The sequence below is a fragment of the Panulirus ornatus genome, chromosome 2, assembly GCF_036320965.1.
Source record: "Panulirus ornatus isolate Po-2019 chromosome 2, ASM3632096v1, whole genome shotgun sequence".
In the NCBI taxonomy this organism is placed as follows: Eukaryota; Metazoa; Arthropoda; class Malacostraca; order Decapoda; family Palinuridae; genus Panulirus; species Panulirus ornatus.
Window position 1 is genome coordinate 20074740 of NC_092225.1, and position 20068 is coordinate 20094807.

At 38.8% G+C, this 20068-nt stretch overlaps 2 protein-coding genes across 2 annotated transcripts; one reads left to right on the top strand and one right to left on the bottom strand.

The window, feature by feature from the left end:
- Positions 1-4238: 4238 nt before the first annotated feature.
- On the bottom strand, positions 4239-14236 carry LOC139753852 (heat shock protein 60A-like). Its single transcript, XM_071670791.1, has 9 exons — positions 14107-14236; positions 12645-12816; positions 11161-11408; positions 8907-9060; positions 8172-8231; positions 7509-7675; positions 6588-6798; positions 5171-5725; positions 4239-4778 (listed from the first exon to the last, which is right to left on the bottom strand). Exons 2-9 carry the CDS (start codon positions 12813-12815, stop codon positions 4620-4622), a joined length of 1725 nt encoding a protein of 574 aa, XP_071526892.1. The 5' UTR covers position 12816; positions 14107-14236; the 3' UTR covers positions 4239-4619.
- A 390-nt stretch (positions 14237-14626) lies between these two features.
- Positions 14627-19510, top strand: LOC139752017 (10 kDa heat shock protein, mitochondrial-like). Its single transcript, XM_071667799.1, has 3 exons — positions 14627-14689; positions 16715-16876; positions 19367-19510. Exons 1-3 carry the CDS (start codon positions 14627-14629, stop codon positions 19508-19510), a joined length of 369 nt encoding a protein of 122 aa, XP_071523900.1.
- The last annotated feature ends 558 nt before the right edge of the window (positions 19511-20068 follow it).

The window sequence follows — 20068 nt, forward strand, 5'->3', positions numbered from 1 at the left end:
GTAAATGGAAGAGTTTTGGAGAGAGGGTAAGTATGCAGTCTGTTGGGGATGAGAGGGCTTGGGAAGTGAGGCAGTTATTGTTTGCTGACGATACAGCTGTAGTGGCTGATCCGAGTGAGAAACTGCAGAAGTTGGTGACCGAGTAATCAGGTTCAGTAGGGTTGAGGGACAGGTTAATTGGGATGTAAGTTTGAATGGCAGGAAAATTGGAGGAAGTGAACTGTTGTAGATTTCTGGGAGTTGAACCATAGAAGCAGAAGCGAGTGACAGGGTAGAGGAGAAGGAGGTGAAGGTTTTGGGAGCAGTGAAGAATTTATGGAAGAGAATGTTATGTCGGAGCAAAAATGGGTATGTTTGAAGGAATGTTAGTTCCAACATGTTATATGGTTGCGAGAAATGGGCTATAGATAGGGTTGTACAGAGGAGGGTGGACATGTTGGAAATTAAATGTGGTGTAAGAAATGAAAGGGTAAGAGAGGTGCATGGAAATAAAATGAGCATGGTTGAGAGAGCAGAAGAGGGTGTGTTAAAATGGTTTGGACATATGGATAGAATGACTGAGGAAAGACTGACAAAAAGGATATGTGTCAGAGGTGGAAGGATGGAGTGAAAAAGATTTTGAGCAATCATGGCCTGAACATACAGGAGGGTAAGAGGCGTGCAAGGAATAGAGTGAATTGCAATATGTTATACTGGCATTGACGTGCTGTCTGGGGTAAACCATGGAAAGATAGCTTTGGTTTCAGTGCATTACACATGACAGCTAGAAACCGAGTGAACAAATGCGGCCTTTTCTGGCGATACCTCTTTGAAGCATGGGTAGTGATGCTGTTTTCTTTGGGGTAGGGTAGCACCAGGAATGGAAGAAGGCAAGCAAGTACGAATATGTATGGAGAAGGCATATGATACGAGTTGATAGAGATGCTCTGTGGAAGGTATTAAGAATATATGGTGTGGGAGGCAAGTTGTTAGAAGCAGTGAAAAGTTTTTATCAAGGATGTAAGGCATGTGTATGTGTAGGAAGAGAGGAAAGTGATTGGTTCTCAGTGAATGTAGGTTTGCGGCAGGGGTGTGTGATGTCTCCATGGTTGTTTAATTTGTTTATGGATGGGGTTGTTAGGGAGGTGAATGCAAGAGTTTTGGAAAAAGGGGCAAGTATGAAGTCTGTTGGGGATGAGAGAGCTTGGGAAGCGAGTCAGTTGTTGTTCGCTGATGATACAGCGCTGGTGGCCGATTCATGTGAGAAACTGCAGAAGCTGGTGACTGAGTTTGGTAGTGTGTGAAAGAAGAAAGTTAAGAGTAAATGTGAATGAGAGCAAGGTTATTAGGTACAGTAGGGTTGAGGGTCAAGTCAATTGGGAGGTAAGTTTGAATGGAGAAAAACTGGAGGAAGTAAAGTGTTTTAGATATCTGGGAGTGGATCTGGCAGCGGATGGAACCATGGAAGCGGAACATAGGGTGGGGAGGGGGCGAAAATTCTGGGAGCCTTGAAGAATGTGTGGAAGTTGAGAACATTATCTCGGAAAGCAAAAATGGGTATGTTTGAAGGAATAGTGGTTCCAACAATGTTGTATGGTTGCGAGGCGTGGGCTATGGATAGAGTTGTGCACAGGAGGATGGATGTGCTGGAAATGAGATGTTTGACGACAATGTGTGGTGTGAGGTGGCTTGATCGAGTAAGTAACGTAAGGGTGAGAGAGATGTGTGGAAATAAAAAGAGCATGGTTGAGAGAGCAGAAGAGGGTGTTTTGAAATGGTTTGGGCACATGGAGAGAATGAGTGAGGAAAGATTGACCAAGAGGATATATGTGTCGGAGGTGGAGGGAACGAGGAGAAGTGGGAGACCAAATTGGAGGTGGAAAGATGGAGTGAAAAAGATTTTGTGTGATCGGGGCCTGAACATGCAGGAGGGTGAAAGGAGGGCAAGGAATAGAGTGAATTGGATCCATGTGGTATACCAGGGGTTGACGTGCTGTCAGTGGGTTGAATCAGGGCATGTGAAGCGTCTGGGGTAAACCATGGAAAGCTGTGTAGGTATGTATATTTGCGTGTGTGGACATATGTATATACATGTGTATGGAGGTGGGTTGGGCCATTTCTTTTGTCTGTTTCCTTGCGCTACCTCGCAAACGCGGGAGACCGGCAAAAAAAAAAAAAATTATTTTATTTATTATACTTAATCGCAGTCTCCCGAGGAAGCGCAAGGAAACAAACGAGGAATGGCCCAACCCACCCACATACACTTGTACATATTCGTACTTGCTGCCTTCATCCATTACTGTCACCACCTTGCCACACATGAAATAGCATCCCCGCCTCTTTCAGCAAGGTGGCACCAGGGAAAAAGGTAAAAAAAAGGCAAATTTCATTCACACTCAGTCTCTAGCTGTCATTGTGTAATGCACTGAAACCACAGCTCCCTTTTGCACTTCCTGGTCCCACAAAACTCTCCTTGGTTTACCCGAGACGCTTCAAATTCCCAGGTTCAATCCATTGACAGCACATTGACCCCCAGTATACGACGTCATTCCAATTCACTCTATTCCTTGCACGCCTTTCATCCTCCTGTATGTTCAGGCCCCGATGGCTCAATATCTTTCTAACTCCATCCTTCCACCTGTGAAGCATATATTCTCTGTCATTCTCTCTATGTGTCCAAACCATTTCAGCACACCCTCTTCTGCTCTCTCAACCACACTTTTTATTACCATACATCTCTCTTACCCTTCATTGCTCACTTGATCAAACGTCACACCACCTAGTCCTCGAACATTACATTTCCAACACATCCACCCTCCTTCACACAACCCTATCAATAGCCCAAGCCAAGTATAATGTTAACATTATGATAGAGTTGATAGAGATGCTCTGTGGAAGGTATTAAGAATATATGGTGTAGGAGGCAAGTTGTTAGAAGCAGTGAAACATTTTTATTAAGGATGTAAGGTAGGAAGAGGAAAGTGATTGGTTCTCAGTGAATGTTGGTTTGCGGCAGGGGTGCATGATGTCTCCATGGTTGTTTCATTTGTTTATGGATGGGGTTGTTAGGGAGATGAATGCAAGAGTTTTGGAGAGAGGGGCAAGTATGCAGTCTGTTGTGGATGAGAGAGCTTGGGAAGCGAGTCAGTTGTTGTTCGCTGATGATAGTGCTGGTGGCTGATTTGGGTAAGAAACTGCAGAAGCTGGTGACCGAGTTTGGTAAAGTGTGTGAAAGAAGAAAGCTGTGAGTAGATGTGAATAAGAGCAAGGTTATTAGGTACAGTGGGGTTGGGAGGTAAGTTTGAATGGAGAAAAACTGGAGGAAGTGAAGTGTTTTAGATATCTGGGAGTGGATGGAAGCAGAAGAGAGTCACAGGGTAGGGTAAAAGTTCTGGGAGTGTTGAAAAGTGTGTGGAAGGCGAGAACATTATCTTGTAAAGCAAAAATGGGTGTTTGAAGGAATAGGGGTTCCAACAGTGCTGTATGGTTGCGAGGCTTGGGGTATAGAGGAGGGTGGGAGTGTTAGAAAACAATATGTGGTGTCAGGTGGTTTGATCGAGTAAGTAATGAAAGGGTAAGCGGTGTGGTAATAAAGAGTGTGGTTGAGAGAGCAGAAGAGGGTGTTTTGAAATGGTTTGGTCACATGGAGAGAATGTGAGAGGAAAGATTGACAGAGGATATACATGTCAGAGGTGGAGGGAACGAGAAGTGGGAGACCAAAGTGGGGGTGGAAAAGATTGAGCGATCAGGGCCTGAACATGCAGGAGGGTGAAAGGCGTGCAAGGAATAGAGTGAATTGGAACGATGTGGTATACTGGGGTCGACGTGCTGTCTGGATTGAACCAGGGCATGTGAAGAGTCTTGGGTAAACCATGGAGTTTTGTAGGGCCTGCATGTGGAAAGGGAGCTGTGGTTTCGGTGCATTATACATGACAGCTAGAGACTGAGTGTGAACGAATGTGGCCTTTGTTGTCTTTTCCTAGCGCTACCTCGTGCACATGCAGGGTGAGGAGGTTGTCATTTCATATGTGGAGCGGTGGCAAGAGGAATAAATGAAGGCAACAAGTATGAATTATGTATAGGTACGTGTGTGGACGTGTATGTGTATGTGGGTGGGTTGGGCCATTCTTTCGTCTGTTTCCTTGCGCAACCTCGCTAATGCGGGAGACAGTGACAAAGTATAATGAAAAATAAATAACATGTGAAACTTCTAAAAATTTCCCCCGAGTAACAAATTGTTTGATAAAATGAAAATGCAATTCCAAAAACTTAATATTTAATTCATGATTATAAATTTTCCCATACATAACAAAAATTATCTACATTTTGTACAAACATTCAAACAGCATTTGTCTTTTAAAGCACATTTATTCATGTCATGAGATGATATGATAATGAACATATGATTTTACACAAAAGATGTAGCAGTTTTGGAATGATTACAATAAACTCAGTGCTTGTGCAATATTAACTGTTTACACATTCTAACTGAAAGATGTTAAACATTTTAATGCCCTTCCTTCATATACATAAACTGCCCTTATTTGGTCATCAGAATAGCACTATTACACGACTTAAACAGACATTCAAAAGAAATTATGTTTATTTCTATATACATTCCATTATCAATTAAATTAATTTTACATCATCCCCCCCATACCGCCCATTCCACCCATACCACCACCCATTCCTCCCATCCCACCAGCTGGCTCTTCCTTGGGTATTTCCGTTATTACAGACTCTGCAGTGGAAAGAAGTGAAGCCACACCAGCAGCATCTGTTAGGGCAGTACGCACAACCTGCAGAATCAACAACTTTACTTAGTTCATGCAAACACAAATGCCAACAGGTTTTTCATCAATACATGAAAATAGACTAACTAAAATTTTTCTTTTCATCCATCTCCAGAATTTCTACAGTGAACAAGTTCAGCATGAGGCATTAGTATCAGTAAGAATATAAAATAAGTCTCTGCAAACTGTGCTCAAGTTGAACTTTGCCAATCCTTTTAAGGGTAAGGCATTAAAGGATAAAATGTAGTACTGGAGTTCACTAATTATGGAGACTATTTCTAGGGCCACCCCTCTGGGAGAGTAACAGGAGCAATCAAGCATCGGAGATACAGATAAGATAAATGTAAAGTTGACCGAGAACGGATGGCTGAACCTTAAGAGTAAAAAAATGATCTTACCTTTGTTGGATCAATTATTCCAGCTTCAATGAGGTTGACAAAAGTTCCATTAGCTGCATCATAACCAACATCACCAGAAGCTTCTACCACTTTGTTAACAATCACAGCAGCATCTACACCAGCATTGTTAGCAATAGTGAGACATGGGGTGTGAATGGCCTTTCGAATAATGTCGATTCCCATCTTCTGGTCGTCGTTGGCAGGTGTAATTTCGTCTAAAGCAGGTAAGCACCTGATCAGAGCAACTCCTCCACCAGGAACAATGCCCTCCTCAACAGCAGCTCTGGTGGCATTTAGGGCATCATTGACACGATCCTTCTTCTCGTTCACCTCTACCTCTGATGATCCACCAACCTTAATAACGGCAACACCATTAGAAAGACGTGCCATTCTTTCCTGCATTTTTTCCTTTTCATATTCAGAGTTACTTTCCTCTACCTGTTCCTGAATTTGTTCCACTCTTCTATCAATGTCAGATGACTTGCCTTTGCCTCTCAAAAGTAGGGTATCATCTTTTGTAATCTGCACTTCTCCGACTACACCAAGATCATGTACCTAAAATAACAGAAAACTCAGTACCCAAGTCAATAAAACAATGTTTACTAAACAGAAACCTGTAGTACTATAGTCAATATAACTTTTACTTCACTAAATAACAATCATCTAAACACTATTGATCTGTACCACTGGTTAAGATCAGCTGTCAAAAATTGAACTTAAAAATGAGATATCCTTCATAAAAGACAAGGAGGGGTAGAAGTACATGGAACCTAGTTCCTAATCACAGATGAGAACTTGTGCACGAGAAGGAAATACAATAGAAGGGAAATTACAAAGTATTGTATCATTAGAAAGGCATTCTATGCAACACTAGTTGCTTGCAGCACAGCATAATAAAAATATTTGGGGGAAAAATTATTAAAATAAGTTATATGCCTCAAAGTTGTTTGAACTGCCTAGACAGGACAGCCAGTTGAGTGTAAACAAGATATCCATGAGTAAGAATAAAAACTTACCCTGCTTCAAATTTCAGGAACCTCTCTCTCAACTAGCTAATATGACACTGAAAAAACTACTAAACCACTATTCCAACACTGGTGCCTATAGAGAACCATATAAAATTAAACTTCTCTGATAACCATTAGAAAAATTTCTCATCTGTATTCCGTACAGTACAAATTTCATTACCAGTTGAATCACTGGACCCGTCATGCACAAAATGCAACTTCCATACGCAAGTGTCTTGAACTTGCCTCACAGACATACACACACCACCACCACCACCACAGTTCTCTACCTGTGGTCCTACTGAGTGGATGTGGCTGGTTTCCCAAGAACTGAAGCAAACCCAGAGAAGGGAATCCTGAGGCACAAGAGCATAAGAAAATGGCATGATTATTTATATTGTAGAGATTACCTGAACATCTTCAATCTTCACCATACTGGCCTCATCATTGAAAACTAAGGCACCAGTAGCAATGGCTATGTCTTGCAGTGTGTTCTTGCGGTTGTCACCAAAGCCAGGGGCTTTGACTGCAGCAACCTGTAGGCCAATCTTCAAACGATTCACAACTAGAGTGCTTAGTGCCTCACCATCAACATCTTCAGCAATGATTAAAAGTGGTTTCCTGTAACGGGATGTATATTAGTTTATACTTAACTACGTAAAACCCATTTCATGTATTTCAACACCTACCTAAAAGACAGAACAGGAACCAAGCAAGGAGTGCTCATCCTCAAAGGCTCAAGTTATCTAAATGAGTAGATGTAATTGAGATAGGTATGTTTGAGGAATTTCCCAAGTATCCTCAAAATCATTATCAAGGACATGGGTCAGACTGGATTATTTTGCAAGAGAATCCCTTCAAGAAGATTTCTTAAAGGCTGCACCAGGATTCCAATTTTCCTCATCTCTTTAATTATTTAAAGTCATTGTACCTTCTTTTAGAAAATGACTTTCCCCAGCCCCTGCTCCCACCCTCTTTAGTTGCCTTTCACAACATGCATGGAATAAAGAGGTAGAATCCTTTCTCTGCTACCCAAGCTGTCATGTGCATTACACACGAAAACCAGGGAACAGATGAATGGATGTGACCTTTCTTCGTCTGTTCCTAATACAACCTCACTAACGCCAGGAGCAGTAATCAAGTATGTAAAAAAAATTTTTGTATATTGTGAATAAAATAGGATTTTGTATTTCCTAATATGTCTATACTGTAGTTTTCCACTAGTGTGATATTCAGCTCTTATTAATACCATAACCCCATAATCCCCATTATTTGATTTATGTAGCCATTTTTCAAGAACATAGTTTCTTATATAACAATTTTAGACCTACCTCTGTGCATTAGCAAGTTCCAGTGCTGGAATGATTGACTGGATTGAAGAGATCTTTTTCTCCGAAAGAAGAATCAGTGCATCTTGAAAATCAACTTTTGCCCCCTTGCTCGAGTTGATGAAATAGGGAGAAATATAACCACGATCAAACTTCATCCCTTCGATCACCTATTGGAAGAAGTGCTCTATAGAAAGGCTACGAGTGAATCTGTTTATGGAATAGGAAACAAAATCAGGTATGGACAATTCAATCATGGTCATCTATGCAGGGGAATCCATGATTCATCACCGAAGCAAGGATGAAATTGCACCTGACAAAAGAGTAAAGCATACATGTGCAAAAGTACCACAAAGTACAAGTTCTGATGCTACTGCTAGATAACTCTTCTTATAAAACTAAAGGTATGTTGAAATTGTACAAAATTTAAAATTGTCAAATTTTAAACAAGGATTACATTTTGGGCACTACATCGACCCACATACTGATGTTGCACAAATTCATGAGGTAAAGACAGAAATTGTGCAATTCTTAGTTTTGCACATTTAATATCTGAATACCAACACAGTAAAAAAATATAAGCTATAGGACTACCTTTCACATTTTGTCAAATTCAGTTAAAATTTTTAAAGAATAAAAAGTAATTCTTATTTACAAGCACATTACCTCAAGCTCGTCCTTCAAAGTCTTGCCATCCTTCACTGTAATTACACCATTACGGCCCACCTGTTAAAAAAAACAAACTTAATAACATTCATAAGAGAACAAATGATGACAAACTATCAACCTCAGATATGGATCATTCATTCATTAAATTCAAGATGGGGGATCACAATTTCATCATAAAACTCGCCTAGTCATCATAAATGAATGGCATACATGTACAAAAACAAAAAAAATCTCTGCATACCATACAATTTCATTAAAAAATTGACCAAACCCTTCCCTTCATCACTTGATTTATTTATAATCTTTAAGAATGTTCTCAAATAAATGAGGTGGATCACACAAAAACACCCTAAATCTAAGATAACAGTCAATAATCTTTAGCTCGTTCAGTGTGCTCTAGTGTAGTGGTTCAAGACTTTCTCGAGTCACAATACTACTACAACTAAAATATCAGTTTTATCTTACTTAACATTACCCCATCCTTAAATTCATGAAAGATAAATTTCAATTACTTCTTGCATCTATGGCAACAGCAAGCTACTTATGTTAATTACATCATATATTCATATTCCCATCTACTAGCAACAGGAATTCTTATGACTTGCACCATATGAACATATACCAGTCATAGGAGAGAACCACTTCCATAAATAACTTAAAAGTTAACATCTCTAAACCTGTCAAATTCTAGATTTATTTACTATGTTAAGTTATAAATATAACAGTTCACACCTTTTCCATGGCATCAGATATCAGACTGCCAACTGCCCGATCTCCATTAGCAGATATTGTGGCAACTTGGGCTATCTCTTCTGGTGTCGTCACTTGACGAGACAGGGTTCGCAAATGGTCCACAACTGCATCAACAGCAAGCATAACACCACGCCTTCATTAACAGAATAGATCTATGTCAATATTAAACTCTCCAAAAAAATTATATATAATTATGAAAAATACCAGAATTGAATCTCAGTAGTCATAAACTTTCACTTAATAGTTGTTTCATCACATGCACACATCCCATTCCCTTATACATGGCACAGTAAGTATCCTTGAGAGAAAGTACACATTTCCATCTTTCTGGTAGTACCTTATTTATCCTCGCTTTCCTTAAAGCTGAGGAAACTAAGAGCTATATTTAAGTGTACTTAGACAGTGTAAATGAACAAAAACTGCTTTATATGAAAGCAACAACTGGAATGTGGTATATCATAAATAATCAGGGGTTTCAAATTAAGGGCACCACTTTATTAAGACCACAATGGAAAATTCAATAAATTGTGAATATTGTAAAATGTACACTAAAACACTGCTGCTGGTTTCTTCTTAAGCCAAATCGATGAATTTATAAACCTTAAAAAGCATTATGGCACACCATTCCAATGTATGAAACTGGATTGATTTCAAAACCAATGGATGCTTATGAAACTCTTAAAAAAAGAAGTATAACAATGCATACACATGAAAGGTACAATACTGCGAAAGGGATGGCAGAAAACCCAATATGTACAAGAGAAACGCATGATGTAGGATAAAAGTAATGAAACCAAGAAAAAATTCAGAATGATAGCTGCACATACAATAAATCAGTATATGTAATTTTTGCAGGAATTGCCAATCAAGTATAATTTGTGTGTTTGTGCATCCACTTTCCAGCTATTTAGTACAGTGCAAAGACAAAAGACCCCCCCACTTATATCCACAGCCAAGCTACAGCATCTGTTTGAAGATGCTGTAGTTTTAGGGTTCAAAAGCTAAAGAAAGGAGACAAAAAAGTCATGATGGAAATGCAGTGTTCCTGTAAGGAATTATTGCAAGAGTTGTGGTATGAAGCACAGTCTACATGAAAAAGCTAACCAAGGTAAGCAAAGGACATGCAAACAAAGACTTAGAGGATCTACATCAGGAGTAGAGGGCAAAAAGGGATACTAAGGGAAAGGATGAAGTTATGGTGCCTTTGGAATATTAGGGCCTGAATAATTAGGAAGGATAAAGGACTGGAAAAGAATGACAATCTAAGTGGTATATAAGGGCACCCTACTGTCAATGGTCAGACTTAGGCACGTGGATTCAGTATGTTATTAGCATGGAGTCAAGTGCAAATGAGGCTTCTTCCTGAAAATACTATATTATGACTGGAAAAACACTGTGTACATAAAAAAAAATTAATCCTAACTACAACCACAAAATGTTTTTGTCAGGTAAGCTAGTCATTTGCATTACAGTTTAGTGAAATGTCTATTTCCACTTGAAATTCATGACTGACTTTAATGTGCAGGGTTAGGTTCAGAGCTTTATGTATGTAACAATCAGGACTTCCAACATTATCAAGTCCTCAAGTCTTCATATTTAACTAATCAACACTTTTCAACATAAAATTTACTTGCTCCAGGTGGTGTGACACTATATGAACATCTTTTCTACAGTCCAAGCATTGAATAACCGTCTCCCCTCGATCTACATGGACCTTAACACGGTTGTGGGGTTTGTGTGGAGCAGTGATGGCTTGAGCAATGACAGTGGGGATTTTCCTTACCCTGGTAGGTTTAACGATGCAGAATAGGTCAAGAGTGAGCTCTCAGATGAACACAGGTAGTCTATTTCCTCTCCTTTACTTTTAGCTCGTCCCTTCTTGGTCTATCAAAACTAGAATTGGTTGTTTGTTTGAAATAAAATGAATTTCAAAGATAACATATTGTAAACTGCATTAGAGCAACGAATAGCCTTAGATGCTCCAGTGCTTGGAATATAAGCCTATATTTTATAATCCAACCCAATCTATACTATGTGCAGTTCACGAGTTGTGCAATGCACTCTTAAAACTTTTAGTGCTAACTGCATGATCAAAAAGTTTCACAGCACTGCTGATATCCTGCAATAAAAATCTTGCAATTCATATTTCCCTTTTCTATTATTGCAATAAATCGGCCATTTTATGCTTAACATCTTAATAAGTCACTGAAAATTTATAAATTTGACAACTCACCTAATTTCAACTGGGTTAGCACCTTTACTGATTCTATCAAAACCTTCCTTAGCAATGGTTCGAGCCAAAATTGTTGCAGTTGTTGTACCATCTCCAGCTTCTTCATTGGTATTGTTTGCAACATCCTGTACTAATTTTGCTCCAATATTCTGAAATTTATCCTTTAGTTCAACAGCCTTTGCAACAGTTACCCCATCTTTGGTAATCTTGGGGCTGCCCCAGCTCTGCTCAATTATTACATTTCTACCCTATGGAGGAGTAAAAAGAAAATTAACAAAATGACATTGAACATTACCATACAAACATACTGCAGTTAAACTTTTTCACTGTAATAAGGAACAAAATACATGCAAGCAAATTATTGATAATACAAAGAATTCTCCATGTATACATATCTAATTTCTCATATTAATAGTATACTTTTTCTGAACTACATGCAAATGAATGTGTCCATTTATATTACATTTACATAAAAAATTCGCAAATTCACACAAAATCTCTACTACTAAACCTATGGTTCGGCCTGGTGAATATCACTACAAACCTAAGCAGTGCAAGTGCCCCAAGGATGAAAGGACTCCTTAAGGTAATGCACTCATTTATATACACCTACTTCTCTCCCAACTTACCATTCCAATTTTGTAGGGAATTTTAATGAACAGCATTTCTAATCAAGATTGGTTACATGGATTTCACAGGATATTGTAGGCAGAGTATTTTGATTTGATTTTAGTCATGTTTCCATTTCAATCTAAAAATGTTCAAGGCCCAATACCTGAAAGCCTCCTTCATGCTATCATTTCAAATCCTCAGTCTCCCTTCTTGTTTCATACACGCAGATCCTATTCCTTTCTCTGCTCATCATCACTATCCATGAACGTTCTCAGCACACTGATAAGCCCTCTCATTCTGTCTACAGTTACCATCACACATTTGTGCTGTCACACATACCACCACATGTTATCCTCGGGAATTTCTTTCCTATGCATCATTGTAACTTTACTTTTTTCATTCAAGACCCAAGATTTATCCTATAAACTGTCAGAACTACTATACCTTAAAACAGATATCGTTACTTTAAGTCCTCCTTTTATGCTCTTTACCCTTTTAGCTGCAATATTAACGTATATTCAAGTACACACACCCAGCTGATTTGTTTTAATTATATTTACAAATATGACTACCCTTTCAAGTAAAGTTTTTAACTGCAGTAAGCAGGACTCTCCGTGTTAGCGCTAAGGTAACTCTACGTTCTGGTGTGTAAGTGTACTACACCAGGATGATTATTCATTGGGTGTATGTGGCCTGTAAAACCCAAACATTTTAGATATTTTAAGTACTTATACGGAAACCCCAGGTTCTAAAATCTATATCCCTTAAGATAATCAGCAACCCAGGATTCTATCAATGACCTTTGAAAAGATATGAATACCAAACAAAATCCAGTTCAGAAAAAATATATATCTATTACAATATATACTAACCTTTGGGCCCATTGTTACTGCTACTGCATCAGTCAGTACGTCTACGCCCTGCAACATGAGGGCTCGCACCTCGGCCCCAAACCTAACATCCTTGGAAAAATATCTTGCCTGGCAGTAGCACGAAGCCTGACGAGCTACTGCACTTCTCAACAGCGAAGCACCACGATACATTCTAGAAGTAGTAATGTCCGTTTACTGAATGGTACAACTTATACTCGTAGCTAACATTTAGAAAACATTTCCTTTAACACCACAAACATAAATTCCCAAATACAAGAAATTTGTCGGGTACTTCTGGAACAGAGAAAAACCAATCATCAATCTTCTGACAATACTTTCCAATCTTACTCTTGCATGGCATCGAGAACCAATCTTTCCTATTTCACATCATCTCTGCTCTGCCATCTCATTTAATCAACTCAGGAAATCTGGATGGCACACTGCAATTCTGAGATTATAGCAGTTCCTAAACATACTTTTTACATTTGATGCAACACCCACTAGTCTGGCTATTATGTGCAACTCCCGTCCAAATTCAAGTATCATGTAAGTGCAACAGAACATAACCGTATCGTTACCAGTCTTTAATGCAGAAATTGGAAAAATATAAATACAAATCTTGTGCTGGTAGAGCCAGACATTCTCCATTACTAAAAACCATGGTGGTCAGTGGTCGTATGTATGTATCTCAATTGATATGCTGATTACTCCCTCAATTTCCCAAATTCGGGAAATGAAAAATATCAATTTTCTTCGAAAGGATCTATTTCTAGAACTTGACTAACTTAACATGTCTGAGGGTTTGAAATGGGAGACTTTTGTCCATCGTTCGAACATATACATCACACAAAAGCACATCACTTCATAAATGCTGAATAATGAAGTACTATATCATTAGACAAACCGTGAAACAAGTGCTGGCTGAGAACGCCATCCACGAAGAAACTTAAAGTAGTCCAGGATAGACTTTAACTCCATGTACTTCAAACAAAGCAAATGCTTATTTCACTCGGGTAAACGTGCGCAACCAAAATCCGCATGAATCAATTTTTCTCTCGTTAAATGCCACTTACTAAGTAGATTTACGTAACATGTATCGTATGTGTCCTCATCGCCTAGCCAAACTCTATATTTAAAAACTGTGGCCACATGAAAAGTGATAGTCCTATACAAAATTTCAACATATGTAAACGATGCGGCATTACCAAGATTACTTTCAAACTTCAATTCAACCATTAATAGATACGGAGAAAATTCACTGCCAATTTATCAAAAGTATACATGCAACACTGTTGCCTGCCTTGTAACCCAGCTCTCCCGACCATGTGAGACCGATACCTAACCGGCATCAGACATATATATGCTTTTACAAACATGTTCTGTACAAAGTTTAAACACATATATTTTGTTCCACGGTAGCACTCGCTATGCTTAAGTTAATACTGTTGTATGATTCACCTACCCGATTTCTTAAATGAGTGAATTAATGATAAACCGCACAGGCCGTACACCTTACGCACTGAGCGAGATCCAGCCGAAGACCGACCGACATCCCTTTGCAGATGACTAGACTGACGCGGACGCAGTTATACTCGCCCTTGAACGAGCGTAATGTTTCTGACGTAACCTTAGTATCCCTTCACAATTTTATTAATCATTTACGAAAAATTCTTTTCCCGCACTATAGGTATTGCTAACGTCATAATTTTCAAGATTTTGTCTAGTATTTGTTTGAAATTAACGAGAACAATTAGTTGCGTAATGTACAATGAAGTTATGCTCAGTTTAGGGCCAAAATTCTAGAATGTACCGTCTCTCTCTACTTCTTCCTCTATTATCTAAGGAAATTTCCAATCTGTAATAAAAGATAGCGAATATCTCCATGTTTTGATAAATATCATAAGTTTCACATACTACATTGATTATCCAATGATTACCTTTGCTATTACTTGTTAAGCAAATATATAACAGCATTCCTGCGCATGCGCATTGGTGGTGCCGCCATGTGCGCCACTCCAAGACGTAACTCTGGGCAGACGACGGGTGTAAGGATCCTAGTCCAGTAAGGCATTAATATCTTAACGGATTGAAATGGTAAGCCCACTAGGAGATTGACAAGAGATTTGCTCCTTGTAGTATATAAGATTCAATTGTCATATATGCAAAGAACTTTACCTCAAGTTTCGAGGAATTTAAGCTTAATGTAAACTGGAAAAGACCGGTTACTATCAAGAAAATTTTTCGTAGCAAGCATCGGCAGCAGGTGCTGACCTCGTCAGGACAGTGCGATATGCATTCTTTGGACATGTGAATCGTCCGAGAGAACGAGTTAATGGTGACTTGACATTTCTGATATGTATGCAGATTTTTGCATAGTAAACAGTCCCCGGTTTGGGCTTGGTTAAGCTTAATTGATAGTTTTGTTTGTATAGTGTTAGGTATCATGGTATTAAATGTTTGATTTTTTTCCATGTAGTTCAGGCCATACTCTAAACCCATGGGCCCCGTAAATCCCGCTGGAAACCAATTTGCTGGGTATGTCATAGGTAAATGTTTAGCTGTAGTGTTATGAGCTTTGGATAATGATTTTGTTTGGTAAGTAATGTTGCACAGCTTGAATGGGCCTCGTATATAGTTAAATGTTATAGAGTAAGGTAACACTACATTGGGAAAATCGTGTAAAGTGGGTAATTACACTTTTTAATTGTAAGATGAACGTATGAAAACCTCAACACATTAAATGTAAGATGGACGCATGAAAACCTCGACACATTCAATGTAAGGTGAACGTATGAAAATCTCAACACATTAAATGTAAGTTATCAAGGATTATCGTATTGTGCAATATTTTGGTCGAGATGTCCGTCACACATTATTGAGCAACGATGAAACTGAGACGTAACTGAGTGCTGTCTGAGAACTCGACTGGCATTAGTAAGGGACAATGCAGACTGTAACAGAGAACTGAAAGTGGAATGGAATTCTTTATAAAAAAAAAAAAAGTATCGCAATAAACAAAGTGTTCTTCCAGAGGTTTTACTAATTAGAGCTGAGAAAAGAAAAATAAAGTTGATCCTCAGCATTGCCATTACCCTAGAATACTAAGATCATTTCCAAACCAACTGTAATGATGAAATTCAGTAATAGATAATTATATTTTTTATGAGTTTATATGTCAACATATTATATGAGCTATGTATCAGATTATCTTAGTTGTATACCAGTTATATATTTTATCACAGCAGACGTGGATGATTATCACAGTTCGTGTTTTTATGGGGATATTTGACATGATTAAACTAAATCTGAATTGAGACGTTAACTTAGTTGTTTAAGATACTAGCTAACTAGAGTTTGACTCCTGAACATTTGGTGATTATCTGTATCCAGTTGCCATATCCATCGAAAGTTAGGTCAGGTCTGGTGAGACTATTTTTTTTGTATTCCTGGTACTTTTCTGTATTAGAGATATTTTATAACACTTTAGAAGAGAGGTTTTTGCTTACTCTACTGATTGTACCAGAATCATAACATATACACTTTTATGTATATTTTGTATGTAGGCTTCATACCTAATACTTCTAAATCATTCATATGAATTAACAAGTTGATGAATAGCAACATTTGCAAAAGTAGCCTCTAACAGTTAACAAGGGAATGAAGTTATTGACTGCTTCAGGTGTCATACTGTGAAATGAACCGGTTTGTAATTCATTGTAAATTTGGATATTGTACCTATATGACTGGAAGTACCCCCATTAGCTTATAATTGATCTCTTCTAAGGAAATGTAATCCTGACTCTGCTGAGGATATGTTCTTATCCATACTTATATGTTCTCTTATTTTGCTCATGTATCTCATGGGCTGCCCATAATTTGTACTCAGTATCTAACAATTTTGACAAAAGGTAACATTAGCAATGCTGTAAGTGCAAGTTCTTACACATTTAAGAACTAATATGGGGCTCGAGGCTCATTGGAGCAGTAGCGTTTTGTAATGTAAAGTATATTCTTTGGCAATACTACTCTAGTGCATTCCCAGTGACTGCTTAACCACCACAACTTTTCAGGCTGGCGCTCTAAGAAGATTTGTACCTTTGTTCGACCGTGTGTTGATCCAGAAGGGAGAGGCAATAACCAAAACCAATACAGGAATCCTCATTCCAGAGAAATCAATTGCAAAAGTATTGACTGGCAAAGTAGTGGCAGTAGGGGAAGGTGCAAGAACTGAGGTAAGTAGACTTCCTCATTTGTTTCTGGATTGGGAGGGGGGGGGGCTGGAAATCCTCCCCTCCAGTTTTTGCTTTTCCCAAAGAAGGAACAGAGAAGGGGCCAAGTAAGGATATTCCCATTTAGGCTCAATCCTCTGTTCTTAACGCTACCTCGCTAATGCTGGAAATGAGGAATATGTATGAAAAAAAAATATACATATATATGTATTATATATGTATTGTTTAATTTGTTTATGGATGGAGTTGTTAGGGAGGTGAATGCAAGAGTTTTGGAAAGAGGGGCAAGTATGAAGTCTGTTGTGGATTAGAAGCTTGAGAAGTGAGTCAGTTGTTGTTCGCTGATGATACAGCGCTGGTGGCTGATTCATGTGAGAAACTGCAGAAGCTGGTGACTGAGTTTGGTAAAGTGTGTGAAAGAAGAAAGTTAAGAGTAAATGTGAATAAGAGCAAGGTTATTAGGTACAGTAGGGTTGAGGGCCAAGTCAGTTGGGAGGTAAGTTTGAATGGAGAAAAACTGGAGGAAGTAAAGTGTTTTAGATATCTGGGAGTGGATCTGGCAGTGGATGGAACCATGGAAGCAGAAGTGGGTCATAGGGTGGGGGAGGGGGCGAAAATCCTGGGAGCCTTGAAGAATGTGTGGAAGTTGAGAACATTATCTCGGAAAGCAAAAATGGGTATGTTTGAAGGAATAGTGGTTCCAACAATGTTGTATGGTTGTGAGGCGTGGGCTATGGATAGAGTTGTGCACAGGAGGGTGGATGTGCTTGAAATGAGATGTTTGAGGACAATGTGTGGTGTGAGGTGGTTTGATCGAGTAAGTAATGTAAGGGTAAGAGAGATGTGTGGAAATAAAAAGGGCGTGGTTGAGAGAGCAGAAGAGGGTGTTTTGAAATGGTTTGGGCACATGGAGAGAATGAGTGAGGAAAGATTGACCAAGAGGATATATGTGTCAGAGGTGGAGGGAACGAGAAGTGGGAGACCAAATTGGAGGTGGAAAGATGGAGTGAAAACGATTTTGTGTGATCGGGGCCTGAACATATGGGAGGGTGAAAGGAGGGCAAGGAATAGAGTGAATTGGATCGATGTGGTATACCGGGGTTGACGTGCTGTCAGTGGATTGAAATCCGGGCATGTGAAGCGTCTGGGGTAAACCATGGAAAGCTGTGTAGGTATGTATATTTGCGTGTGTGGACGTGTATGTATGTACATGTGTATGGGGGTGGGTTGGGCCATTTCTTTCGTCTGTTTCCTTGCGCTACCTCGCAAACGCGGGAGACAGCGACAAAGCAAAAAAAAAATTATATGTGTATATATATATATATATATATATATATATATATGTGTGTGTGTGTGTGTGTGTATATTATATTTTTATTTTATTTATACTTGATTGCTGTTTCCTGTGTTAGAGAGGTAGCTCTAAGAAACAAACGAAGAAGGGCTTATGCGCTCCATACACATATATGCACACATATGCTTAAAACTACACGAAAATGAAACACAAGTTCCCAAGTGCAACCTGCACAACAGTTGAGCGAGTAAAGAAATGGTAAGAGAGGTGTGTGGAAGTAAAAAGACTGGTTGAGAGAGCAGTAGAGGGTGTGTTGAAAATGGTTAAAAGACTGGTTGAGAGAGCAGAAGAGGTGTGTTGAAATGGTTTGGACATATGGAGAGATTTAGTGAGGAAAGATTGACAAAGAGGATACATGTATCAGGGGTGGAGGGAACAAGAAGCGGGAGATCATACTGAAAGTGGAAGGTTTGAGTGAAAACATTTTGAGTGATTGGAGCCTGAGCATGCTTGAGAGTGAGAGATATCTAAATAATAGTGAATTGTAATGATGTAGTATACTGGGGTCAACGTGCTGTCAGTGAACCGAACCAGGGCATGTGAAATGTCTGTGGTAAACCATGGAAAGGTCTGTGGGGCCTGGATGTGGATAGGGAGCTGTGGTTTTGGTGCATGACACAACTAGAGACTGAGTGTGAACAAATGTGGCCTTTCGTGTTTGTTTTCATGGCACTACCATGCTGAAGCAGGGAGTGGCAATGTTGTTTCCTGTGGGCAGGGGTGGTGCCAGGAATGGATGAAGGCAAGCAAGTATGAATTACAAGTGTATATATGTATGTTTGTGTATGTGTATATATTTTTTTGCATATGTGTGTGTTTGGGCGTTTATGTATGTATATATGTGTATATGAGTGAATGGGCTATTCTTCATCGGTTTCTTGGCGCTACCTCGCTGACATGGGAAACAGCGATTAAGTATAATAGATAAATACATATAGATAGATAGAATGAGGTAGATAAAATGCCAATTGAAGACATTTTATTGCTCCTAATTACACAATCTGCTAGGAAGTGATAGCCATAGGGGGTCTTACATTGTTTGTTACATGATTAGACAGAGTATTGTTACTGCTAGATTTTTTTAAGGTTGGTCTGTGCTCTGCAGTTCAAATTTTCAGATGAATGCCTTCCTTTTTCAGTCTGGGGCAACTATTCCTCCAGCAGTCTCAGTGGGAGATGAAGTAATGCTGCCAGAATTTGGTGGAACTAAAGTTACACTTGAAGAAAAAGAATATTTTCTCTATCGTGACTCTGATCTGTTGGCAAAAATGAAGAGTGAATAATGTAACTATTCTTCATGATTGTTGTGAATGTCATGTTGCATAAGTGAATAAAATTAAGATATTAACATTTAATGTTATCTTGGTTTTGAGAATTCCAGCAAGACTTGCTTACAGTTTTTAGGGGATTTGTTGAAAGTCAGTGAATAATGTTGCTGTATTAACTACCCAGTTTGCTGATTGCAAGTTTCTTAGACCAGAATGGTTTGCAACTGGTATGGACCACTTTTGTATCTAATCATCTCATTCGTCATAACCTTCATGTATCATTAGTATATTTGATGTGTGGTATTTTACTTGGCAATGTACATAGGGATGTAAAATGAATACTTAGTAAATATAATTATGTAACTTTTTCTTTTCCATTAAGCAAGAAGACATAGTGCATACTCCTTGGCATTTTTCCCAAAAGTGTCATGCTTAAAGAAATTAAAAACCTAATGTTCATTTCTTGATTAAAGAAAAACTAGAAAATTGGAATTGGTATCTGTGAAGCTGCGACACCTGCTTAATGAAGACTGCAAGGTACACATGATAGAAGAATTCAAAATTAGTAAATTA